Here is a 20,638-nt window from a genome sequence, read left to right as displayed (position 1 = left end):
AGGCAGAGAGGCTACCACTTTGATCATTAATTGGGCATTTGGTCTACCCAGCTGCGAACATGCCATATAATTAAAATGGCTAATTCAACGCAAGAATAGGGGAAGAGGCGCCACTCTTTTTCCTTGCGCTTCCAGCAAATACGTCATGCCACGTGCATATATCACCCTCAATGCATCGACCACAAACATCTCTTGGTGCGTCCAACTTCTTCTCATATGCTGCACTAGGCGGAGTCTGGTGCCCGGGTCAAAAAAGCTACGCAGTGTCTGCACAAGGGGAACAAAAAGCAGTGGCTCTATCGTTCGATTCAGCTGCGGCGACAAGGCTCTGGGATAAGCGGCAACCGCGTAGTTATGGCTTGAATCTGAAATCCTACTATTATATCACCTACCCTGGTGTCCAATAAATCACTGAGGTTACGTTTTGCCTTTTCCTTCACTTCGCTGCGAGCCCGCAGGCATTCCTGCAAGACCACACTTCACTTATTTTCAGGTGTTTCAGTGACGAAACAGAGTTGCCCTCCCCACCTGTTACGTTTTACAATTTGCAGCAGAGTGAGTGCGGCAGATGTATAGTTAGTCAAATAGCAGAAGCATTTTTACCCTAATTCGCTTCATTGCCTTTTCTGTCTCATTCGCGGCCCGGGCTGTGCCTAAAACTTGAGGCTTTCCCCAAGCACACCGCCGCGACGAGAGATTCGCCTGACCTTCAAAAATTACGCGTAAGGGGAACATGGAACTCACACATTCGTAGACGAGTGCACGGGAACTCGCATGCGGGCTGCTCAACGTGACGTAGGCAGAGACCTAAGAGACCCTGGGTGACGACGCAAACCACGCCAGAGCAACTATGCTCCAATAAGGGCTGTCCAAAAATGTACTGCCCCACAAGTTAAGTCTTACGTAGTTTCCTAGCCTGATCAGTGGCAACTAGTTGACTCGCATCATCCGCTGAAACGGGGGCTCTTTGGGCAGCGTTCCTGGCAGCCATCTGCTGAAGCTGCGCCTGGAGGAATTCTGGCGTAAGAGTACCTCTGCAAGTCGCTTGCTGGAGGCCTGCAGTTCGTTCATTTGTCCAGGACCGCCTGCTTACCGTGGACCGGCGGCTTCTCCCACCGGACATCGGTCTTGGTGCTTTATTGGAAGACCAACCAGCCATATGTGGCAGCTTTCTCGAGGTCCAAAATGCTTCGTCTGCTTCAATGAGCAGTGTTTCCAGTTTTGCAGAAGCTTGCTGAGGTGTAGTAGGAGTGTTCACAATATTGCCACTTGTTTCCTGACTCTCGGGATTTTCCGTGCTCTGAGAAGCAGGAGTCGGGCCGGCATTGGCTGCCAAAGCAAAAGCAACAAAGACGGCAACTGTTTATGGCGTGAGACTATTTGTAGGCTGCTCTTCTGGCCTTTCATCATCTCTTACATAGCGCTCTATGTAAGCTCCACTGCAGCCCTTGATTTCTTCAGGTACAGTTACAATAGCAGCGTTTGGTAGGTTCATGAGTTATACTACCCCGTCCCGTCAGTAGCTGCTTGCCTCCTGCAGTTTCAGTGGCAACCTCTCTGAGGTGCCGCCGTTCCTCAATAAACTCCTGTAAGGTTGGCAATCGTCTGGTACTGCTCACGCAAGAAGATGCTGTTCTGTTGGTAAGTGCAGCAAGCTTCAGCCTGAATCAAAGCACCAAGGACGATTAGAGGGTTCCATCTAACTTTTGACTTATGTTGAAGCAAGTTTGCTACGTGTAGGCACTTGAGGACCGCTTTAGCTTGCCTGGGAATCTCAGTGCGTAGCATTTGCTTGATGCATGGCTTAGGTTTAGGGACCGTTAACGGCTTCTGGTGTGACGCTGAAGGAGGGATAGTTAAGTCATTGGAGCCAGAAGAATGGTTTGCCCCTGTACAGCTGGAACTCGTTTGCGGCAGAGAATATCTGGCGGCACACACGTTCTCCCGCAAAATGCACGGAGTGTACAGCTTTCGGTGTATCCCTTTCATAGAAGGACAAACGCAGAACGTTGACTTGTAGCACTAAGTGAGCAAACTGGAAGGTGAGCATGAATACAGGGCACCGCAACATTTGCGTCAGCATATGTGGGTGTTCGCTTGCTCAACTGGTTCACTGAGACTTGGTTAGCCCACAATCGCGATGCTGGAAACCGAACAACTGGCGACAGCGCATGCCCACTACACTCAAAAGGTACGGCATCTGCCCACTCACGGCTCTTCAGCCTTATCTACCTGGCATCTTGTGCAGACCACTTTGACCGGGACCTGCTGAACAAATCCGTGGCCAGCTCTCGAAATTCTGCGGCCACAGCTTTGACACTCTGTGAATGACGGTTTGCCGTGTTTTGTCCTAGTAGAGAAGGTTCCGGGGATTTTGGAGGACCCGCATTCTGCCGAAGCCGCCCGGCTCGCGCGCGCCCCACAGAGGCATTTAGCTTGGTGGCCTCCAGAGAATTTCTTGCCACTACTGCATGAATGACACCTGCGTTGTCCTCTCTGTACAATTATCCGATGAAAGAGGCCCTGAGTTGTGGCTATATCCTTAGCGGAAAAAGATCGTCCACTGAGGCATGTAAAGGGAGGCGACCGGGTCTTCTGAGGAATAGGAGATGCGCGGCTTCTTGTCGCAAAGGTGTTTTCAGAGGTCTGAGTACTCTGTTTTTCTTCGCTCAGAGATGAATTCACGGCTATAGACGTTGCCTTTTCCGGCTCAATGGAAAGCAAGCTGTTTTTTGCTGCGTTCTCTGAGAAGGAAACTCTATCTACGTGGCTCCCTGCTGTGCCAGGTGGACAAGGGAAACTGTGAGACTGACGCTGGTCAGGCGTGAGGCGGGTGCAGGAATTAGCCTCCAACACCACAGCAGGAGTCGATGGGACAGTGATAAAAACACTTGGGAGACCGCTTGCTAAATTTGAGAATTTTTGGCTGCACACGCAACCGTTGCCACAATTTGACATGTTCGCAGCACCTTTTCTAGCCACAACAGTGCACTGCTGGTTTGTTGAAGACGTGGCCTCCTTTCTTTCGAAAGTTTCAGTGCAGCGCCCCACAGTGACTTGCGAACTTTTGGGGATGGTAGATGCTTCAACTGGGGCTGTAGGTGAAACAAGCAGTCGCGACCTCGGAAGTGCATTTGAACGCTTTCTTGCCCTGCAAGACAGGACGAATCTGCTTCAATCAGTAGAATACTATTAAGCACTTGTCCTTACTTGGCCTGCGTCTCTTGCCAGCTCTTTTGGTACTACACTTTGCTGACTGTAAGTACGGTAAAGTTTATATGGGTGAAACTGCAAGCCACTGAAGTACAGCTGCAGTTGAACTTAGAGCAATTGCGCGGAGACTACTGACGCTATAAAGTCTCTTGATGCTGCAAACGCAGCTGAAGATTTTGCCACAGCTTCTTCCGTGCTGGCAACGACAGAGGGACCCCAGAGCTGGGGCTTAGCCTTTCTGTTTGGGTAGGCAGAGACAGGGGTGAAGAGTTGGGATGCCTTGCTGAACGCGTCACATGCAGCTCTCGCCGTAGCTGCCAGCCGGTTCTCCTGTTTTGGCCCCTTTTTATCCTCTGTGTACTGATACGTTGACTGCCCCCCGCGGGCCTGAATAGTTTCGCACAGCTGAGACCTACACGAGTTTATTTGCATCATGAAGGTGGTGTTTAAATGTAGTTTAGAAAGTTCAGGAAGAGTGGAGGCACATGCTTGCGTTGCTGCGTGAAACACATCTCTTGACAACATCAACTTTACTGATTTAATGCAGAAACAAACCTTGGGTTTGGCTGCACTTTGCCGCATAAGTGCCATTTTGATAACTGCGTACTCGGGCGTCCATCGGCCCCTAACAGCTGCGGATGTACGGGGTGTTTGGGCATCAAAAAGACCCAGAGAGCTAGCAGCCGTAAACCTAGAGACAGTTGCATTAACATTTTCCAAACTGCTTGAGCTTGGTAACTCTGGCTCCGCCACTTTGGGCTCTCCATCCTGCAGAGTTCCCTCGCATTCGCCACCTTTTCTGTGTAATATTAAAGCTTATTTGCATTATTTCTCATATTGGCAAAGGTATCGATCATTCTGACATCATCTGGCCTTTACCGGCTCAACAGCTGTAAGCCAACTACGGCTCTCAAAGAGGGGTGGTGCGAAATTCAGCTTGCATGTTATCGCTTCTCATGCCTACTGGGGAAAGATTCTCCACCAAAGATATTACCGGGCCACCGACAGGCCTATATGGCCGCATAGGAGAGCTGTTCCAGCCGCATTTCTCTTCGGAATCCGTTTCAGAAGCTTCAAGTTCTTGCTGCTCATTACGACTGGATTGCAAAAACGAGGGGAAAAACACATGCGCGCCAAAGGTCTATAATTAACGGTGGTGGGTGTGAGTTGCTCGATAGAACAACGCTACTGAGTATAGCCCACCAGACCAAGTTGTACGGATAAGGTATAACAAAGCGAGGCTACAAATTGGCTGTCAATGGGCGCTGGATATTCGCCAAACAGATCGTGAGGCACCCAGTGAAAAACAAAAGTCCTACATGCAGTGGGACGTATATGCTGCACCATGCCAATAGCTTTCAGCTTGCTAGTAAGAAAGGACTCACCCAAACTCTAGTGATTCCAGTAACCGGCTAATTTCAGGTCGTCTCCTCATGATTAGGGTAGCGTGGGAGGCTTCAGCGTATGACAAAGCCACTCTAATAGATACTAAGCTGCATAGACATCAGCTGAGACGCGTAGGAGTCGGTGATCACGTATTCCTGCACGTAACAGGAAAACCACTTCCTATCCGCTCTGCCAAGACTGTTCAGCTCGCCCACAAATGGAGCACTATTACGAAAGGATGAAAAAATTGAAGCTATAGCCCTTTTCCAGTATTGAAAATATTCTCGTATTGTATGTTGCCTGCAGCGGCATGACTGGAATGTGTGGAAGAGCTTGAACGGCGGTGGGGCAGAGTGACCCTGCTCTAGTGATCGACGATATTGGCTCAGAGATGTTACCGACAGCTAGACCGCGTAGGTCTCTTTCATACAGCATTGAGCTGCTCTCTGCATTATCATTTATACGAGCAGTTACCTTTTAACACTTTTTCACGGGGTTAGTTGTGACACCGCTACACTGTAGGGCTGCAAATGGGAGCCCCATGATCGGCTTCACGAGCAGTACAACCAAAGTGAAATTTCCTGTCTTACGAGAAAAACCAGCTATTTAATATATTTCGTAGTACAGTACCTCTATAAGAACCAGGATTCGCTCAACTGCTGGGGCCAGCGGAGCTGAAAAGGGTTTTCACATACAACCCTGCTGTGCAGTGCAGTTACCAGTGGATACAATCTTAAGCAAAGTAGGATCTCTCGTTCCTATTTCTCCCAGCCCACATTTGCAGTACAATAGCCCTGGAATTTAATTTTTCTTCGCATGACCTTCAATTGGGGCAGTGCTGCCCACGCGAAGTCGTGCAGACACCTTCACCCTCATTATTTTCTTGAAATCAATGCTGCCTGTTGCTACCACTGATGGACAAAAGACGCAATAGAGGCTACTGGCTTTGTACGTGTTAAGCGAACTGGAGCTTATCACAATTGCGCAGGTGGCAAGCAGACAACTGTTGACTGTATTTGGTTTTATCGACTAGGACACATTGAAGAAGATGCGACAGTCCACTGGCTTGCAGCGGTTCATTTGCTGTAGCTTTTCTCCCTTTGTTCCTCATGAGCTCGAACTCACTACCACTCACTACTCACAGCTACTCGACAGCGTCGTAGCGTCGAGCCGTGGCAGGCTCGAACTCCCAATAATCGAAAAAGGTACACCTTCTAACGAGCAGGGAAGACCCATCTTACTTGCAGAAAAAAACAACCCCTCAAGTGCTCTAATGCGGCCTCTCACAAAATGGGAGTTCACGAAGATTTCGTAATTTCACTAATGCTCACATGTGCAGTAAGGTTTACACAGCACAGTGGGCATAAAGCTTATTCATTATAAACGGACAAAAGCACTCACCGTCCCTGTTACAGCTTGACGCGGACATTTGGAAACTTTGCTTCCCAAGATCAAAACAACTTGGAGCCTTGATGCATTTCCACACTAAAGCTCCTAATTATTTAAATCCTGGGGCCTCTAATTGTCAATCGTAAGTACGCGGAGTGCAAAGAATGCCTTGCTTTAAGCAACCCGGTCGGAGCTCTTTGCTCCAAAAGCAATAGCTCAGCTAAATGCGTGCAACCAATACAATACAAAACCTCGCAGAGTTCCATCTGCTCTGCTCACTGTTCTAAGTGAAGTTGCACGCCACGATTGCAAAGCTTTGAAACATGGATTGCTGCCGCTGTTTGAAATTTTTCGTTGGCAGTGCGGAGAAACCAATAGGTGAAATTTGCACCATTTGGATACATTTAAAAAGAACGGGCAAATTTAAGTAATGAACACAGAATGGCTAGCACCTTGGCTACAGCACTCGGCAGGGGCATGAGCAAAGGCATAATACGGAAAGCCTAGAACTACTTTTCTTAACCCGCTCTTGCCGTACTCATGGGCTCTACAAGCTAACGAAAAAGAACTTAAAAGGATATCTTTGTTGTTCCTCCGCAGTCAAAGCCTGAAAAGCGGTTGCTGTTAAACCGCAGCAACTGCTGCGGATGAGCCAGCTAGGGGGCTCCTATCCCTGCAAGTCCAGTTTCCGCTCTACCTGCCACTCCAGCAATAGCGAGGAGTTGATTAGGTGCACGCGTGTGGACTGAGGAGAGAAAGCAGTGCACACGGTAACGCGACTGCAGCAGAGATCGCGGCGAGGAAGCCCTGCTGTGCTGCGTTAAGGGCGCAATCATTTCCAACGGCCGCACTCCAGGCCGAAAGAGACGCAGCGAGACACCGTAAACGAATTCAGGCACGCTTCACACGCCCTGCAGGTGCCGATCGTGCGAATGCCCCTATCAGAAACTAAAAGAGAACACCTTTCGAATGTCATGGGCGAAGTGGTACAGGTTCCTCATAAACTTATCCTGAGCGAAACAAGCAAAGGCCGTCACAGAATCATCTGGAGGTTACATACGAGGCTCGACGGCAGGCACCAACTTCTATCTCTGAAGCTACGAAAGGGTGCCGTATCCAAGCTAACAGATACCCACTTTATTCGCCGTTTCAAGGTCTTCCTCAATGTTCAGCATCAAAGCTGTAAAGAACCCTTCCACCCTGAAGAAACCAAAATGTAGCGCTTGATCAGCCTAATTCAATCGAACTGGTGTTACTGGTATTACTACACCAGAGGCTAAAGCCAGCAGGATTAAAATTCAACGTACTGTGGTCTCTTGCATTCAATCTGTTGCTCAATGATTTGCTGCTTTAGCTTCAAGTATTCGTTTTCTTGCAGCAAAATCAGCCCAAGCAAAACACCCGATATTGAGAACAAATTTGGGAGTTGGCCTGCATTGCAGCGGACACCCGCATGTGACTATTCAAAGTTAACAGCAACTGTTGGCTGGCAAGGTTATACTGTATATTTAACAGAGACACACAAACCAGGGAAACAGCTATTCAGCATTCAAAAAATAATGCACTACGGAACAAGCAGGTGAATCCTACACGCCTTTTGGACTAGCATGCGACCACAATCATCGTCAAAGCAAGAAAATGTGAGCCTGACAGTTACGCATTCGTTGAAAGCTTGCGCCTCACACATAGTTTTCACTTCTCGAGCTTACGACCGAGCATGGCTTCAAGTCTTTTGGATATCTTGGAATGGCACAAAGGTTAAGCTGACTTTGACATAAAATAATGTCTGGAGGATTGGCAGATCAGAGCCATGAATTGATACTACATACCTGTCATGAGGAGCTGGAAAATCAGCTGCAGCATTCGCGGCAAACTTCCAGGCTGCGCCTCAAGGAACGCGCGAACAGCCTGTTCAACGCAAGCAACGTAGTAGTGTCTGCTTTTGTTACTGGGATCCAGAAAATCGAATCAGCACACGCCCGCTCAGTGAAACTAGTCAACTACGGTGGTGCTTTTGATTTTGGAAATACGCGTAGCATAAGAACAGGGTGAATTTAGGGACCTTACTTCTCCTTCCTTTTCTTCAGAGTTCCGATACTTAAAGATGAACTCGACAAAATTGCCTAGCGTGGCGCACGATAGCATTAGCACTGTTTCTTGAGCACAGAGACCATCCTCCACGCATCGCAACAGTTGTGCTAGGTGGGCCGGAGGCAGTTCTAGAATCTGTGATCACGCAGACACGAGAACCTAGACAAAATCCCGCAGTGGCCTACGAAAGTATGCCCCGAATATATCTTACCGCAAGGGAATTTGAACTAGCAATTCGGCGCACATGCAAAGACGCAAAGCAGGCAATGGAAACCCGCGCAAAAATTTTGAAGCATTTTAAAAACACTCTTGGCACATTTTGAAATCCACAAGACATGTAAATTATACAAAAGACTGGCGCTTTTAAAAATTCGGGCTGCTAGGTTGAAGGGACGTTGAGCTGCACAGCGTTTCAACTGCTCACGTTTTGCATGAAAGATTCTGTCGCAACTTCAAGGAAGGAGTAAACAGCTCCTAGCGACTTCAAATAGGCCATCAAATCTGTCATAAATCAACAAGAAACCCACAACTTGCACTGAAGTCAATTTGCAGTCCATACATTGCGCGAGAAGGCTCAGAAGTGATCCTGACGCGTGGCGACGCCGCTGCAAAAAAGCAGTTGCCAACCAAGGTAATTTCGGCTCCGCAGCGCTGCTTCTCTTGTCTCTTACCATCTTGGGGGATTGCAAGACACATCTGGAGAGCCAGGCGGAGGGAATCATTCAGCACTGTGTCCCCGTAGACCTCAAATACTTCATAGTGGCAGTATGAGCCTCTGATGATGTTGCTCAGTATTTGCAGTGCTACAGCCATTCCCTTATACTTCTCTTTGTAGGGATCGGAGAAGTCCTGCTTCTGCAGTATCCTGCATACGAAAGGAAGGTGAGTACGCTTTCTGCTTTGAAAGGCCTTCTCCAGAGAAAGCCCTTAACCCTAAACGGTAAACAGGAGAACTACATACTCCATGCAGACCCTACAGCAAAAGAGACTACTGACTCACCTGTTGCCATATTTGAGCACCACACTCGATGCCTCCTTGAAGAGCCGAATGCCATTTGCGGATGACTCTACGAAGTGAATTCTGTTGCCTCCTCTGTTGTTGACAAAGTCGGCAATGAACTTCAAAAGGGGAACCAAAACTTCCGCATCGTCCCACCATGCATCTGCTGCCCAGCTAAATATTGCCATCTAACAGAGGAAGCGCACACAAACCTTCCAGCATAACGGCTCTCTTGAAAATGCCCGTTCTTCCTCATTATTTTCTTGGGCTACAAATGTGTAAGAAGACAACAATTTTTATATCACCAAGGCAAAATCTAGCAGGCCTGAGAGATGCTGTAAAGTCTATTCAGCGACAGGAGGGCAACGCTCACACGAGTGGTGCCGTTGATCTTCTTCCAAGGGGACATTAGCCAGTCAAAAAGGACTGTGTAAGTGGAGCTGAGCCCAGATGCGAAACTTAACCCCCTGTGCCACAACAAACCGACGGCATGTGGGCAGTTAAATTACGATGCCTGAAGTGAGCAGAAGTGCAGACTCTTCACAATAATGCAAAGCAGCCATCCCTGGAGAAGTGCTCGCGGTTCTGTACCTTAAATCTCGTACGAGACCAATTAGAGGGTCGCGACAAAGCGGGTTGCGAATGGATGCTGGATTTCTCCCCTCGTCAGTTTGTTGCCACAAAGATAGAAAAATGGCGTCCATGGGCTGCACGAATTGCTCGAAAGAGACAGTAGTTTTCTGTTGCTGGTAAAACAGTAGTGTCCCGAGCGTTAAGTAATACGTCGTCCGCAGTCTTGAGTATCTGAAGTGTGGAGCAGCAAAGAGACGGAACCAGTATAACCCTCAGGAAGGTAAACAGCCACGCACAAACGAAAAAAGCAGTGATTGAACCGGTACGAGCTAAGTCAGTTGAAGGAACAAGCTCGCAATTCAAGGTCCGCGTTGAGCCCTTACAGTGATACTGGAAATTCACATGTTGCACGAAAAAGCAAAAACGCATGCAACCAACAAATCTGTACCACATCTACACCAAAATTCGCGAACGAGCAAACAACAACATGGAAACGTGATGTACCTTCGCATCGAGAGAAACTTGAACTCAGCGCTGCAGTGATTCGTTAGGAAGTAGGCGCCAGTTGGAGTTTCCAGCAGCAAACGACCGGTGACGATCAGTTCTGGGGCTCGGGATATCCAGTGAACGATATGAACACCGGCCACGAACTCAAAAAGAAGATCCATGGACTTCTTTATGCATTCCGGCATATTCACTCGGTGCTGGAGATTGAAACCGATCTTACTCACCAAGGTCGCCACGATCGCTTTGTCGTCTGCAGCACCGAGTGCTGCAAATGCAGTAAGACCAAGCCAACCAGACCAGGCAGACAACTTAACGGAACACTAAAGCAACCCACAGCTAGAAAAATAACGAAAAATGAAACCTACGAAGCTACGCTGCTGTTAACCTCCAGAAGGCACCGACGTGTCTGGCTCTGCATGCTCATGAACAAGAAGCCATGTACTGAAGCAAGTAGCAAAACGCTGTTACACCATGATGATTCTTCAATTAAAACCTGACCCATACCTGTAGCGAAAGCGCTGGGGCTGTCTAGTGTGCGGGCGAACTGGCCTATAAAGAGTTTTCTGAACTGATCCAAGAAGTAAAGAAACGCTAGCTCAAGCGTCTCTGGCGTTCCTTCGCATTTCGTCTCCTCTATCAAAGTCAAGACAAGCTTTGACAGGCCTGCATTTGCCATTTGCACCGTCTCGGAGGAAGCATCTGTTCACACGGCAAAAAAAGAGCATATCGACCCAGCAAATAACAATAGATTGACGGAAAGTGCTGGATCTTCTTTGCTTTCTACATATCGGCTCCAAGCTTCTGCCATACCTTCCACGTGTACGTCGGGGAGCCTTCCGGTCCAGTTGCTACCGACAAGTGCCCCAATGAGGTATACAAGCCACGTGATCTTCTCCTCAAAAACCTTCCTGTTCATCTCACCGCTCTGCGCTTTAGCCTTCGTCTCCTCAAACAAATCATGAACCATTCGGGCTGTCTTGGTGTAGCGGCAACGGGCAAGTTGAGACAGGACTTCAAGTTGTTCTTGGCGCAACACTTCGTTGTTTAAGGGGCTTTCCCAATCACAGCTGTCTGCACGTTCGCGACCACAAAAAGAAGAAGCAATGACAGCATAAACTACTGATGTGGGAGCAGTACGATTCAGAAAGGGTCTGTTGAAAGCGTGCTGTGCGATTCATCCACCGTTTTCCAGATCGAAGTGTCTAACGGGCTAGAGGCTAAAGTCGCAACATTTTGGGCTTGAAGGGCTAAACAGGACAACTCGCTGGCCAATGTTCCGCGGTACAGGATCGGATGTCTCACCTGAATCTTCGGCTATGGCCTCTGCCACACACATGCGACTCATGATGAATGCTGCTGTGATCCTCTCGATATACAATTCCAAATCCTTGGGCACTCTCTGCTTGTAGAAAAGCAAAGGAGATATCATGTGGGCCCAAACGCCTAGTAAATAGTGTTTGCTGTTGGGCATCCGCTGCCAGGATTTTAGGCTTTCCATTGTGAAGTCGAAAAGATGTTGGGGAAACTCCCTGAAGGGCTCTGAAGCACAGAGTTCGCTGAGGTGGTGGGAAGTGTTGACTTTGCCTATAAGACGGCAGAACTCGTGGTAGCACATATCGTCCGAGAGGCCCGTCCTTGTTTTGATTATCTGGAAAGTGCCCAAGATCAACTCGCCCATATATTTGTTCCGAATGGCAGTTGTTTCGAAGAAAGACCGTCTGAACGCTGATATGAGCACGAGGCAAGACAAACACAAACGAGCACACTCCACCCGCGGCCGGTGCGGAGTCTTGTGCCAGCAAGCATTGTAAAGACTGAAGAACATCCTGGGGAAGGTTTCCTCCCTGAATTCGCTCCAGCCTTGCGGAATCATGACTGTGTTCTGCTCATCAGTGGTGTCGTCTGCCATTGTGCCCATAAAATCGAAGGACAAGCAATTAAGGGCCAGCTGGAGGACTTGTTTCAGCAACCGCGTCTCCTCTTCTTCGTTAGGTACGCGAATCGCTCCAGCGTCAAACTGCTGAAGCGTCTTCACAGCCACCTTCAGAATTGACGGAAGCGCTATATCACGGAATGAGAATGCCACGCGACGCAGACGAGACATATGGGATCCAATCTTTGGCTGCATTTCCTGTGTCAACTCTGTGTATATGTATAGCCCAACAACCCAGTGAGCCGTAGAGGCACTCAAAAACAGGCTGACTTGCTCTAAGATCTTCTGAAGTCATAACAGACGCACACATATGGTTCGGCGTGCATGCAGGGAGTAACCTGAGGACACAATGCCAGTTCTACTGGGCCTCACATACCCATGATGAAAGCTTCAAGGCAGCTCTTATCTCGCGAAGTGTAAAAGAAACCCCAGCAAACTTGCCTTGTCTACATCTTCAAACCAAGAAAGTTTGACTATGCGGCAAAGCAATCGAATTAGATGGCCTAGGATTTCGTGTGCATTGTGCAGCAAATCTGCGCTGCGCTGGTACAGGTAATTCAGAAGAAAGTTGCGAGTTTCTTCCTTTTGCTTGTCTGATATTTGGCCCCAGTAACGCGTGAAGAGGTTCATAAGCCCCGAGCTTGCAAATAGCAAAGCCTGCAGGTTCGACGAGTGGGCGAGCACCGCCTGTAGCCTGGGCATGTTTTCGGGGTTGTTCACGAGGGGTAGCAGCACTTTGTGCGCCTCATTTTGTTCTTCTTTCCCGCCGCCACCGTAAAATGCTTGGCACAACAGCTCCAGCTGCTGCACCTCCGCGAGATCTGCCATTGTTTCACTACTTATCAATGAGAAAGATAAGCAAGACGAACTTTGGCTACTTGTGCGACCTTCCCATGGCAAGCACAACGGCTTCTGCGCCGTCAAGACAGAGCAACACCGCCCTAGGCACACCAGGGCTTCTGTCAGACACGGAGTGTCTTGTGCATTTCGCGGGACACTCGAGGTCTGCAGGACAATATGTAGTTCTCCTGATTGTGCTTGACCGCTGCAGGCGCTTCCGCCACTTCTGCCACGGGCTGCTTCGGGTGTCGCCGCTGCTGCAGGCGCAGGCGGTGCTGCTGTGCTTGTGGCAATCCAGTTCTGGCTTGCGAAGCTCCTTTAGAGAACTGCAGTACCCCGCACAGCAAGACTCTGCTCTGCTGCTATTCTGCGCCTTCACCGCAGGGAGGGCTGCTGTCCCCGACAGGAGAAGAAGCAGCAACAGGCGATCTCGGTTCTCACAGGGAGGAAAGGAGAGTAGAGGCCGGGTAGGCTGTGGATGGAGTTGCGATAACTGGGTCGCCAGGCAGAGGGGGAATAAACTGGACTTCCCGTGGGCAGCCCCACAGATGAGGTACTCCGAAGAATAAATGCTTAGCGAAGCCACCAGAGGGAACAGAAACACAAAGCAGCACTAATGTGGCGCTAGTTTTCTCAGATGGGGCTTCACGTGTAGGAATTAGGTTCGGCTGGCGGGAGCAGCACTCCGCCACCGCCCCAGCCTTACGGCCATAAAATCAGAATACAATTCGAGACAAAAAAAACTGTCGTTACACAAATACTCAGCAACTTACCAGCTCAACAAGACACGATGCATGCATCGCCCAAGCTAGGCTTGAAGCTACGGAAATCCAGCGTCCACAGCCCGCGAAGGGAGTGTGCGTGTTGCTCCACTAACCTTGTTTCCCCACACCGTATTACTTCGACAATATTTTCCGTACTTCTTTCATTTTACAGGCTTGGCATGCTCCCACTGCGGCCACCTATGAGCTTTGACAGCAGGTGTATGACGCATTCGTGAGTACAGCAGCAGTATATGGGTGAGACTGCATTCACACAAATCGGGCTCACAAACAGAACCATGATCCAAGCTAGACGTCAACCTAAGCTCACTTTTTCGGCAGTGTGGCGGAGCCCCGTGTTCGCCTAAAGGAACTCGGTTACGCGTGCGGGGAGCACGATGTATGCGGGGTAGTTGACGCTCAAAATACTGCAAAACTGCAGACCGCCGTCGCCTGTTGCCTGAATTCCAAAAAATTCGGACTGAGGCGCTTGGAAGCCTGAGGATCAAGCTTCTGCACAATGTAATTTCCTAACACTGCACCAATCTGTTCACTAAATTGAACTTTGAGGCAAAGGTCAAGCTCCATCGCCAAAAGCACAGCCCCCATACCAGCTAAAATGACTCAGCAGGTACCTAGCTACTGTCGCCCTCTTCGCCGCCACAGTGGAAACCCATTGCTGCTGTGAGAATGCGAATCATTATGAGGTCATTCAATCGGCGAGTTGCTACAGCTTCTGACAGATGCACCAGGAGACGAGGAACTGCATAGGAAGGCTGGTTTTAAAAACATGCCAGGACTTGTGTACTTGTGGAGCGGCCTTATTGACACGTTCACAAGCTTCGTGCTGAATCCAGTGATTGATAACTTTGTGCAATACCTCACACTGCATCTGCAGGCACTCTACTATTCATGAGTTTTGAGACTGAGCCAAAAATCCGAGGGCAGAACTATTTCATAATTTGGCTTGCCGGCTTTTTGGTCAGAATGCTTATGCGAAGCGGCAGCCCATAACGAGTTGTGGCGGTTTGAACACGCACTGCAAACGGGCTCCTAATGTCCTACGACGGCAGTCCGCTGGGGAGCTCAAAGATGGCTTAGAAAGAGGCCACAAGTGAAAGCCTTTATCATTCCGTAGTAAAGGGCGGCTGAAGGACTTTAGGTAACAGAGCAAGATGCGCTGTAATGGGATCCGTCCTTTTCCCGTTTAGCACTGAAGCGGAATCGTGAAGAAATGCTAGCACATGAGCTGGTGGTTGGGCAAGAAGGAACTCGACAAACAGTGAAAATGGCTGAGTGGTTGAAGGCTTTTAGCTATTACGCTGCGGGCAGTTGCTCTGCTGCTGAGAAGTGAGCGCGGAGCAGAGCTGCTGCGTCTCGTCCACTTGAGGCTAATGGCCGTAATGCCACTGCCCTGTTCTGCTCCTATGTTCGTTCCTCTTCGGTTGTGTGTTCGTTAGAGCAGTATTTACCTGTCGAGTGACTCTAGTGAACGCTGTGGCCGGCTGATTGGAGCAAGAAATTGTGGCAGTGCCCCTCAGCAGCACAAAAGGGAAAATGATCGACCTCTGTGTATCTGCGTCGAACTGGGAAGCAAAGCACCTTTGTAGCCTCAACAAAAGGGAATAGTTTTATGCCGTGCGAACTGGCTTGACAACACCCTTAATGGTTTCTTTTTTTATCGGAAACCTGACAGCTCACTTGAGCAACACGCAGTTATACTTCTGGGTGTTTAACGTGCGTCGACTGGGGAGACTTTGACGTATCCGTTTGCCGACTGTGCTGTGTGCCAGCGAAACAGCTCCTGTGAGCTCCCTTCATCTAGCTGCTTCAGAACGCTCGTGCAACTCGAATGAAGCAATTAGTAAGGACACAGCTCCAGCGGGGATCATGATCCTTTGCAGGTGACGGCCACTTCTCTTGTGCAAACTCCAGCCTCGAGAGGCTTACCCTGGCCTGAGAGCAGAGTTTTCGCACCAACCACGGCACGGCGTGCCAGGTATATTTTTATAGACCTCGATGGAGACACAACTTTGAGCTTTTTTGCAGGAAGCACTGCTGTGAGTCATAGCCATTCGTACCTCTCTAACATAACTTGAATTTTATTGTACTCCGGTGGCCCAAGGAGGTGTTTCAATATGCAATCACAGGTAAACCTGCAGTGTGAGGGGGAGTTCTTTTGTCGCCATCTACATTTACATTCACTGGACTAATGTGTCCGATACTTCCGGGATGGCCACCAGTCCGAGTTAGTATAGTGGCTAGTATTTCCGCCTGTCACGCGGAAGACCCGGGTTCAATTCCCGGACTCGGAGCACTTTCCTCTTCCCTTTCCCATTACCTTTGAAGTATGGAGATGATCAATATTGCCGTGCTTTAGAGGAAGTATTCCTTACAATGGTACCAAGCCCGCCACCAGAAGAGGGAGCTCCAAGGCAGGTAAAGGCAGGAGGGAAACTAACTGTTTTGCTCTGTAGAGGAACATGTATGCATGGTTGCGACATGCATGCACACAAACGCGTTTACAGTTGCGGAGAAAGATTCCTACACTAACCAGTACTAAAACGTTGGAGTACACACATGCTTACTCCCATTTGTGTATCTAGCCTGAAGTTTGTGCCTTCCTATTGAAAAGTAGGTCAGAGTGTACTAAACAATGCATGATCAATCAGCTAGGCAGATCCCCTGTTAGAACTGATGCAGCTCACAATATTGTAAAGCCATATGTGATAAAACATGCGCAAGTCGGCCTCCCCATACCGTCTCTACAATTGAGACCACACTAAACGCTGTTCCGCTTCTTCTCTTTGTATTCTGCTGTCTGACCGTCACTTGTTCATAAGTCCGTTGGTGCAGTGCGCGCAGCACAAAGCAAACGAAATTACCGAGCGCCTCGACAACCGCAGTTCTTGCCCATTCTGCCTCTCGGCAGCAAAAGGCAACAGCAAGACTCGTGAACACATATTAATGCACACATGCACATGCATGCATACGTGGACTTGCATGCAAATGGAAGATCAGCTGGCATGCGGCTATGGCCATTCACTTGCAGCCCCTCATCCCCTCGCCTCGTACAGACGGCGTATGCTGGCTTCCTCTGTGGGCAGCCCCGTCACTGGGCAGCGGCGGTGTTGCCTCACGAAGCCCACAATGCAGCGGTAGCAGAACACGTATCCGCTGGGGATGCATGCAGCGCCTTCCCGTGGGAAGTGGCAAATGGGACAAATACGAGGATCCTGCACAAAAAGCAGCAGCGGAGGCTCCGACAGCACAGCATCAGCGCAGCAACAGTGGATAGTGCAGCACAGTGAGGCAGTAACCAAGTGCCCCCACGAGCCCGGTTATGTACACAGTCCAGCTCTCTGCAAAGAGGCTCACTTTTAGTGCCGCAGATCCAGCAGCAAACATTTCTTTTTTTTTCAGCCCGGCAGCAAGAAACAGAGAACTGCTCCTACCCAGTAGCAAAAAAGTAATAAAGGGAAAAAAGACCCACCTGCGGCAAAGGGTGCAACGGCTTCACACCCAGAGGCCTCGGGGGCGCCGGGGGCGGCTTAATTTCTTCTTTGCGGATTGGCTGCGGCAGCAGAGTTGCCTCATACTCAAACCACCACTCTAAGGTCCGCAGCAGGAGAAGCACTGCAGCAAGACAGTTCCTCACGCGCCGCGCTCCCCCCTCGGCAACAGCAAACCACCACGACCCGCCGCGGCCCCCGGAGCTGCTGCTGCTGCTGCTGCTGCTGCTGCCGTCCGCGGCAGCTCGCGCTGCGTCTGGGGGGGCGCGCACGTAAACCAGCCCCAGCAAATGCATGTATGGGGACCAGTAAGGAAATGCCACGGGGTCGGCGAGGTAGAGGAGCGCGTAGACAAATGAAAAGAGGTCGTGGAGCAGGGAGAGGCGGGGAAAAGCTGCGACCAGCCGACTCCAGAGGCGGTCTCGCAGCCACTTCTGCAGCAGCAGCAGCAGCAGCCGCAGCCGCAGGCGCAGCAGCAGCATGCGGAGCCTGCAACGCCTCAGCAACGTGCGCACCCGCTCCGCCCAGCCAGCAGTTACTGCTGTCAGACGCAGCGCAGCTCTGTCAGGCACGCTGTCCGTGCTGCTGCTGCTGCTGCTCCTGTTGCTGCTGCTTAGGAGCTCAACTAATTCTTCTGGGGAAGCTGGCGATGGGGGCAGAGCTTCTCTCTGCCTCCGGAATTCAACCGCTGCTGCAGCTAATTCTTCTTCAGTTCGCGCAATGCGGCTCGCTGCAGCAGCAGCAGCAGCAGCAGCCGCTTCCGGCGCCTCCTGCTGCGCCCGGTGCGCCTGCTGCAGCTTTCGCCGCAGATGCGGCAGCAGCACTTCCACAGCCACGCAGCAAGCAACTTTAAGGGGGGACATAGAGTGAGGAAGAGCAGCAGCAATAGCTGCTGCCTCACGGCTGATGCGCTGCTGCTCCTCCAGCAGTGCTGTGGGCAGCTGCAGCGGCGGCGCTCCTTTCGCAATCAGCGAGCCACCCCGTTCCTTCTCTGCGTCGCCAACATTGCTGCTGCTGCTGCTGTTGCTGCTGCTGCTGCTGCGGGGTATCTGCGGGTGGTTCAGGTGGCTGTGCAGCATGAAAACGCGTTTGTCTTCTCGGCTCATGCAATAGAAGCCTTCAGCAAAAGAAGCTCCCGTAGAGGCGAAGCTGTGCGTCTCTACAGCAGCAAGCAGCAGCAAATAAAGGCCGTCAAAGTGCTGCTCAACCCACCGCAGCGCAGCAGCAACATCTGCTCGCAGAAGCACGCACAACGAGCCCGGCTCTGTTGCTGCTGCTGCTGCTAAGGTCGATTTCGCTGCAGCAGCAACCCGGCACACACGAGACCATAGCCACGCAGAAACAAGTGACCCCTTCAGCGAACGAAATCGAGGCCGAGGTTGCAGCCGCTCTTGCTGCTGCTGCTGCTGCTGCTGTTGTTCCGCCGCCACTGCCGCCCCGTTCCCTGCAGCAGCATTCGGCTGTCGTTGTGCTGCTGCTGCAGCAGGGGAGTTGTCTGAGTAGAACGCTTCTAGAGTGACAACGCAGTGTCTCAAAGCAGCATGCAGCCCCTCGAGCAGTTTTTGCTGCGCCAGAAGCTCGAAGAATGACCCTTGCTGCAGCTGCGCTGCTCTGCGCAGCACTTGCTGCTGCCGCAGCAGCAAGTCAGCTGGCGTCGTGCCAGCTGCCCCAGCAGCAGCAGCAGCGAGGTGCTGCTGCCGCGCTGCCGCCGCTGCCGCTGCTGCCGCCGCTGCCGCAGCAGCTGCTGCTGGGTGCCCCTCGGGCAGCTGCTCATACAGCGACGTCGCAAACGCGCCTTCCGCCATTTTCACTGCAGCAGCAACAGCAACAGCAGCAGCAGCAGCAGGGGCGCTGCTCAGGAGTCCCACGCCGGGAGGGAGGAGAGGAACAAGTGGAGCTGCTCCGCAAAGACGGGACTGTCGATTTGCTTCGAAGGAGAAAAAGAAGCACTTTTGATGACCAACTCGAGAAAAAGAGAAGCATAAATGAACTGCAGCGCCTCCGACATGTACGGGACTTCCGGAGAAGACAAACAGGCGAAGCCGTAGCCCGTGGCGGTCTCGAGGTAGTGCAGTTTGTAGTGCGGGGTTGCGAACGAGCTAAAGCTGCTGCTGTTGCTGTTGCTGCTGCTGCTGCTGCTCACCGAGGGGCCCACCTGCTCGCAGAAACGACGCATGGAGTACAGCAACCCTGCCAGCAGCCGGCCCGTCTGCTGCTGCCGCTTCGTGAGGGGCCCCCAGGGGCCCCCAGGCACCAGCGGGTCAGAAGAGGAGCCCCGCACCCCGTTCGAGCCGCTGGGGTGGGCCCCTGTTGCTGCTGCTGCTGCTAAAGGAGCTGCTGCTGCTGCCAGCGATGACCCGACAGGGCTGCGCTGTAAAGAAACGTTGTGGGGGAATGCGGAGGCCTGCTGAGCAGCCGCAGTTGCTGCTACTCCTGCGCCTCGCGCCGCAGAGCCCCTGGCGCCGGTGCTGCCCCGTTGCTGCTGCTGCTGCGCGGTTGCTGCTGCTGTCAGACCATCAGGGTCGCTGCTGCCTGGCGGAACGTTCGCACCTCTCTGGGAGTACTGGGCAATGAAAATGCAGCGGTTCCGGTGGAACACGTAAACCGAATAGATCATTTTGCCAGCTGTTGCTGCTCCTGCTGCTGCTGCCACTGCAACTGCAGCAGCAACAGCGCCCTCTGCTGCTTAAGCAACAGCTGGTGGCAGGCTGTAAGTTACCAGACACTACCTGGCAGAAAGCACTGAGGGGCACCCTGCGGTCTAGTCCTGCTGTCAGCAGCAGCAGCTGCTGCTGCTCCCGCTGCTCCCAATGCTGCTGCCTCGGCTGCTGCTTGGTGCTGCTGGGTGCGCCTGAGGTGTATCGACACTCCAGCTGGGAGTGGCGAGGTGTACGTGTTTCTCCCTCAGCCGCGGAAAGAATTTATTTCTGTTCAGATCGGCGGCGCTGCTGCTGGCCGTTGCTGCGGCCGCCTTGGGAGCAGCAGCAGCAGCGACGGCCTCAAGAAGCTAGAGACATCAACGCAAAGAGCGTCTTTTCGTCGCTGTGTGTCAACATTGCGCTTCTCAGATTCCTCGTTTGCCCTGAGACGCAGGGCCCCAAGCGGGAGCACGAGCGCCGACTGTTGCTGCTGCTGCTGCAGCGGCTGCTGCTGCAGCCCCTACTACGGGATCCGCAGCAGCAGCAACACAGCACCAGCATGCATTAAGCATGCTTTATAATAACGGTTTTTCCTGTATGGACAAGAAACAGTGGAGCCCACAGAGACCTTCTCTGTGCTCGTTTGCTGCAGTAGCAGCAGGAGCAGCAACACCAACGCCAGCGGGGCCCAGCCGCAACACTGGCAATTAATGCACCAGCGCACTACTGCTTCCTAGTGAAGAGTATTAAAAGACGATAAGACTCTCTGGGGTGTTTGTTTTGCTGCTGCTGCT

The 20,638-nt window shown here is 51.3% G+C and overlaps 4 protein-coding genes across 4 annotated transcripts; all 4 read right to left on the bottom strand.

Moving 5' to 3' along the window:
- Nucleotides 1–576: 576 nt before the first annotated feature.
- ETH_00011780 (uncharacterized protein) lies at nucleotides 577–991 on the bottom strand (the record flags this gene model as incomplete). The annotated part of the gene is made up of 2 exons (XM_013376567.1): nucleotides 577–707; nucleotides 904–991. 2 exons carry the CDS (start codon nucleotides 989–991, stop codon nucleotides 577–579), a joined length of 219 nt encoding a protein of 72 aa, XP_013232021.1.
- Nucleotides 992–6,655: 5,664 nt separating this feature from the next.
- Nucleotides 6,656–12,920, bottom strand: ETH_00011775 (exportin 7, putative; the record flags this gene model as incomplete). Its single annotated transcript, XM_013376566.1, has 16 exons — nucleotides 6,656–6,733; nucleotides 6,951–6,998; nucleotides 7,125–7,188; nucleotides 7,296–7,419; nucleotides 7,818–7,896; nucleotides 8,056–8,214; nucleotides 8,504–8,580; nucleotides 8,751–8,944; nucleotides 9,080–9,267; nucleotides 9,453–9,546; nucleotides 9,671–9,883; nucleotides 10,157–10,424; nucleotides 10,664–10,858; nucleotides 10,970–11,230; nucleotides 11,462–12,301; nucleotides 12,530–12,920. 16 exons carry the CDS (start codon nucleotides 12,918–12,920, stop codon nucleotides 6,656–6,658), a joined length of 3,273 nt encoding a protein of 1,090 aa, XP_013232020.1.
- A 3,829-nt stretch (nucleotides 12,921–16,749) lies between these two features.
- On the bottom strand, nucleotides 16,750–19,010 carry ETH_00011770 (sybindin-like family domain-containing protein, putative; the record flags this gene model as incomplete). Its single annotated transcript, XM_013376565.1, has 2 exons — nucleotides 16,750–16,929; nucleotides 17,187–19,010. 2 exons carry the CDS (start codon nucleotides 19,008–19,010, stop codon nucleotides 16,750–16,752), a joined length of 2,004 nt encoding a protein of 667 aa, XP_013232019.1.
- A 50-nt stretch (nucleotides 19,011–19,060) lies between these two features.
- On the bottom strand, nucleotides 19,061–19,822 carry ETH_00011765 (uncharacterized protein; the record flags this gene model as incomplete). Its single annotated transcript, XM_013376564.1, has 1 exon — nucleotides 19,061–19,822. One exon carries the CDS (start codon nucleotides 19,820–19,822, stop codon nucleotides 19,061–19,063), a length of 762 nt encoding a protein of 253 aa, XP_013232018.1.
- Nucleotides 19,823–20,638: the final 816 nt, after the last annotated feature.

Source organism: Eimeria tenella, genomic scaffold (genome assembly GCF_000499545.2).
Source record: "Eimeria tenella Houghton genomic scaffold, Eth_scaff37, whole genome shotgun sequence".
In the NCBI taxonomy this organism is placed as follows: Eukaryota; Apicomplexa; class Conoidasida; order Eucoccidiorida; family Eimeriidae; genus Eimeria; species Eimeria tenella.
This window is presented reverse-complemented; position numbering and strand designations above follow the sequence as displayed.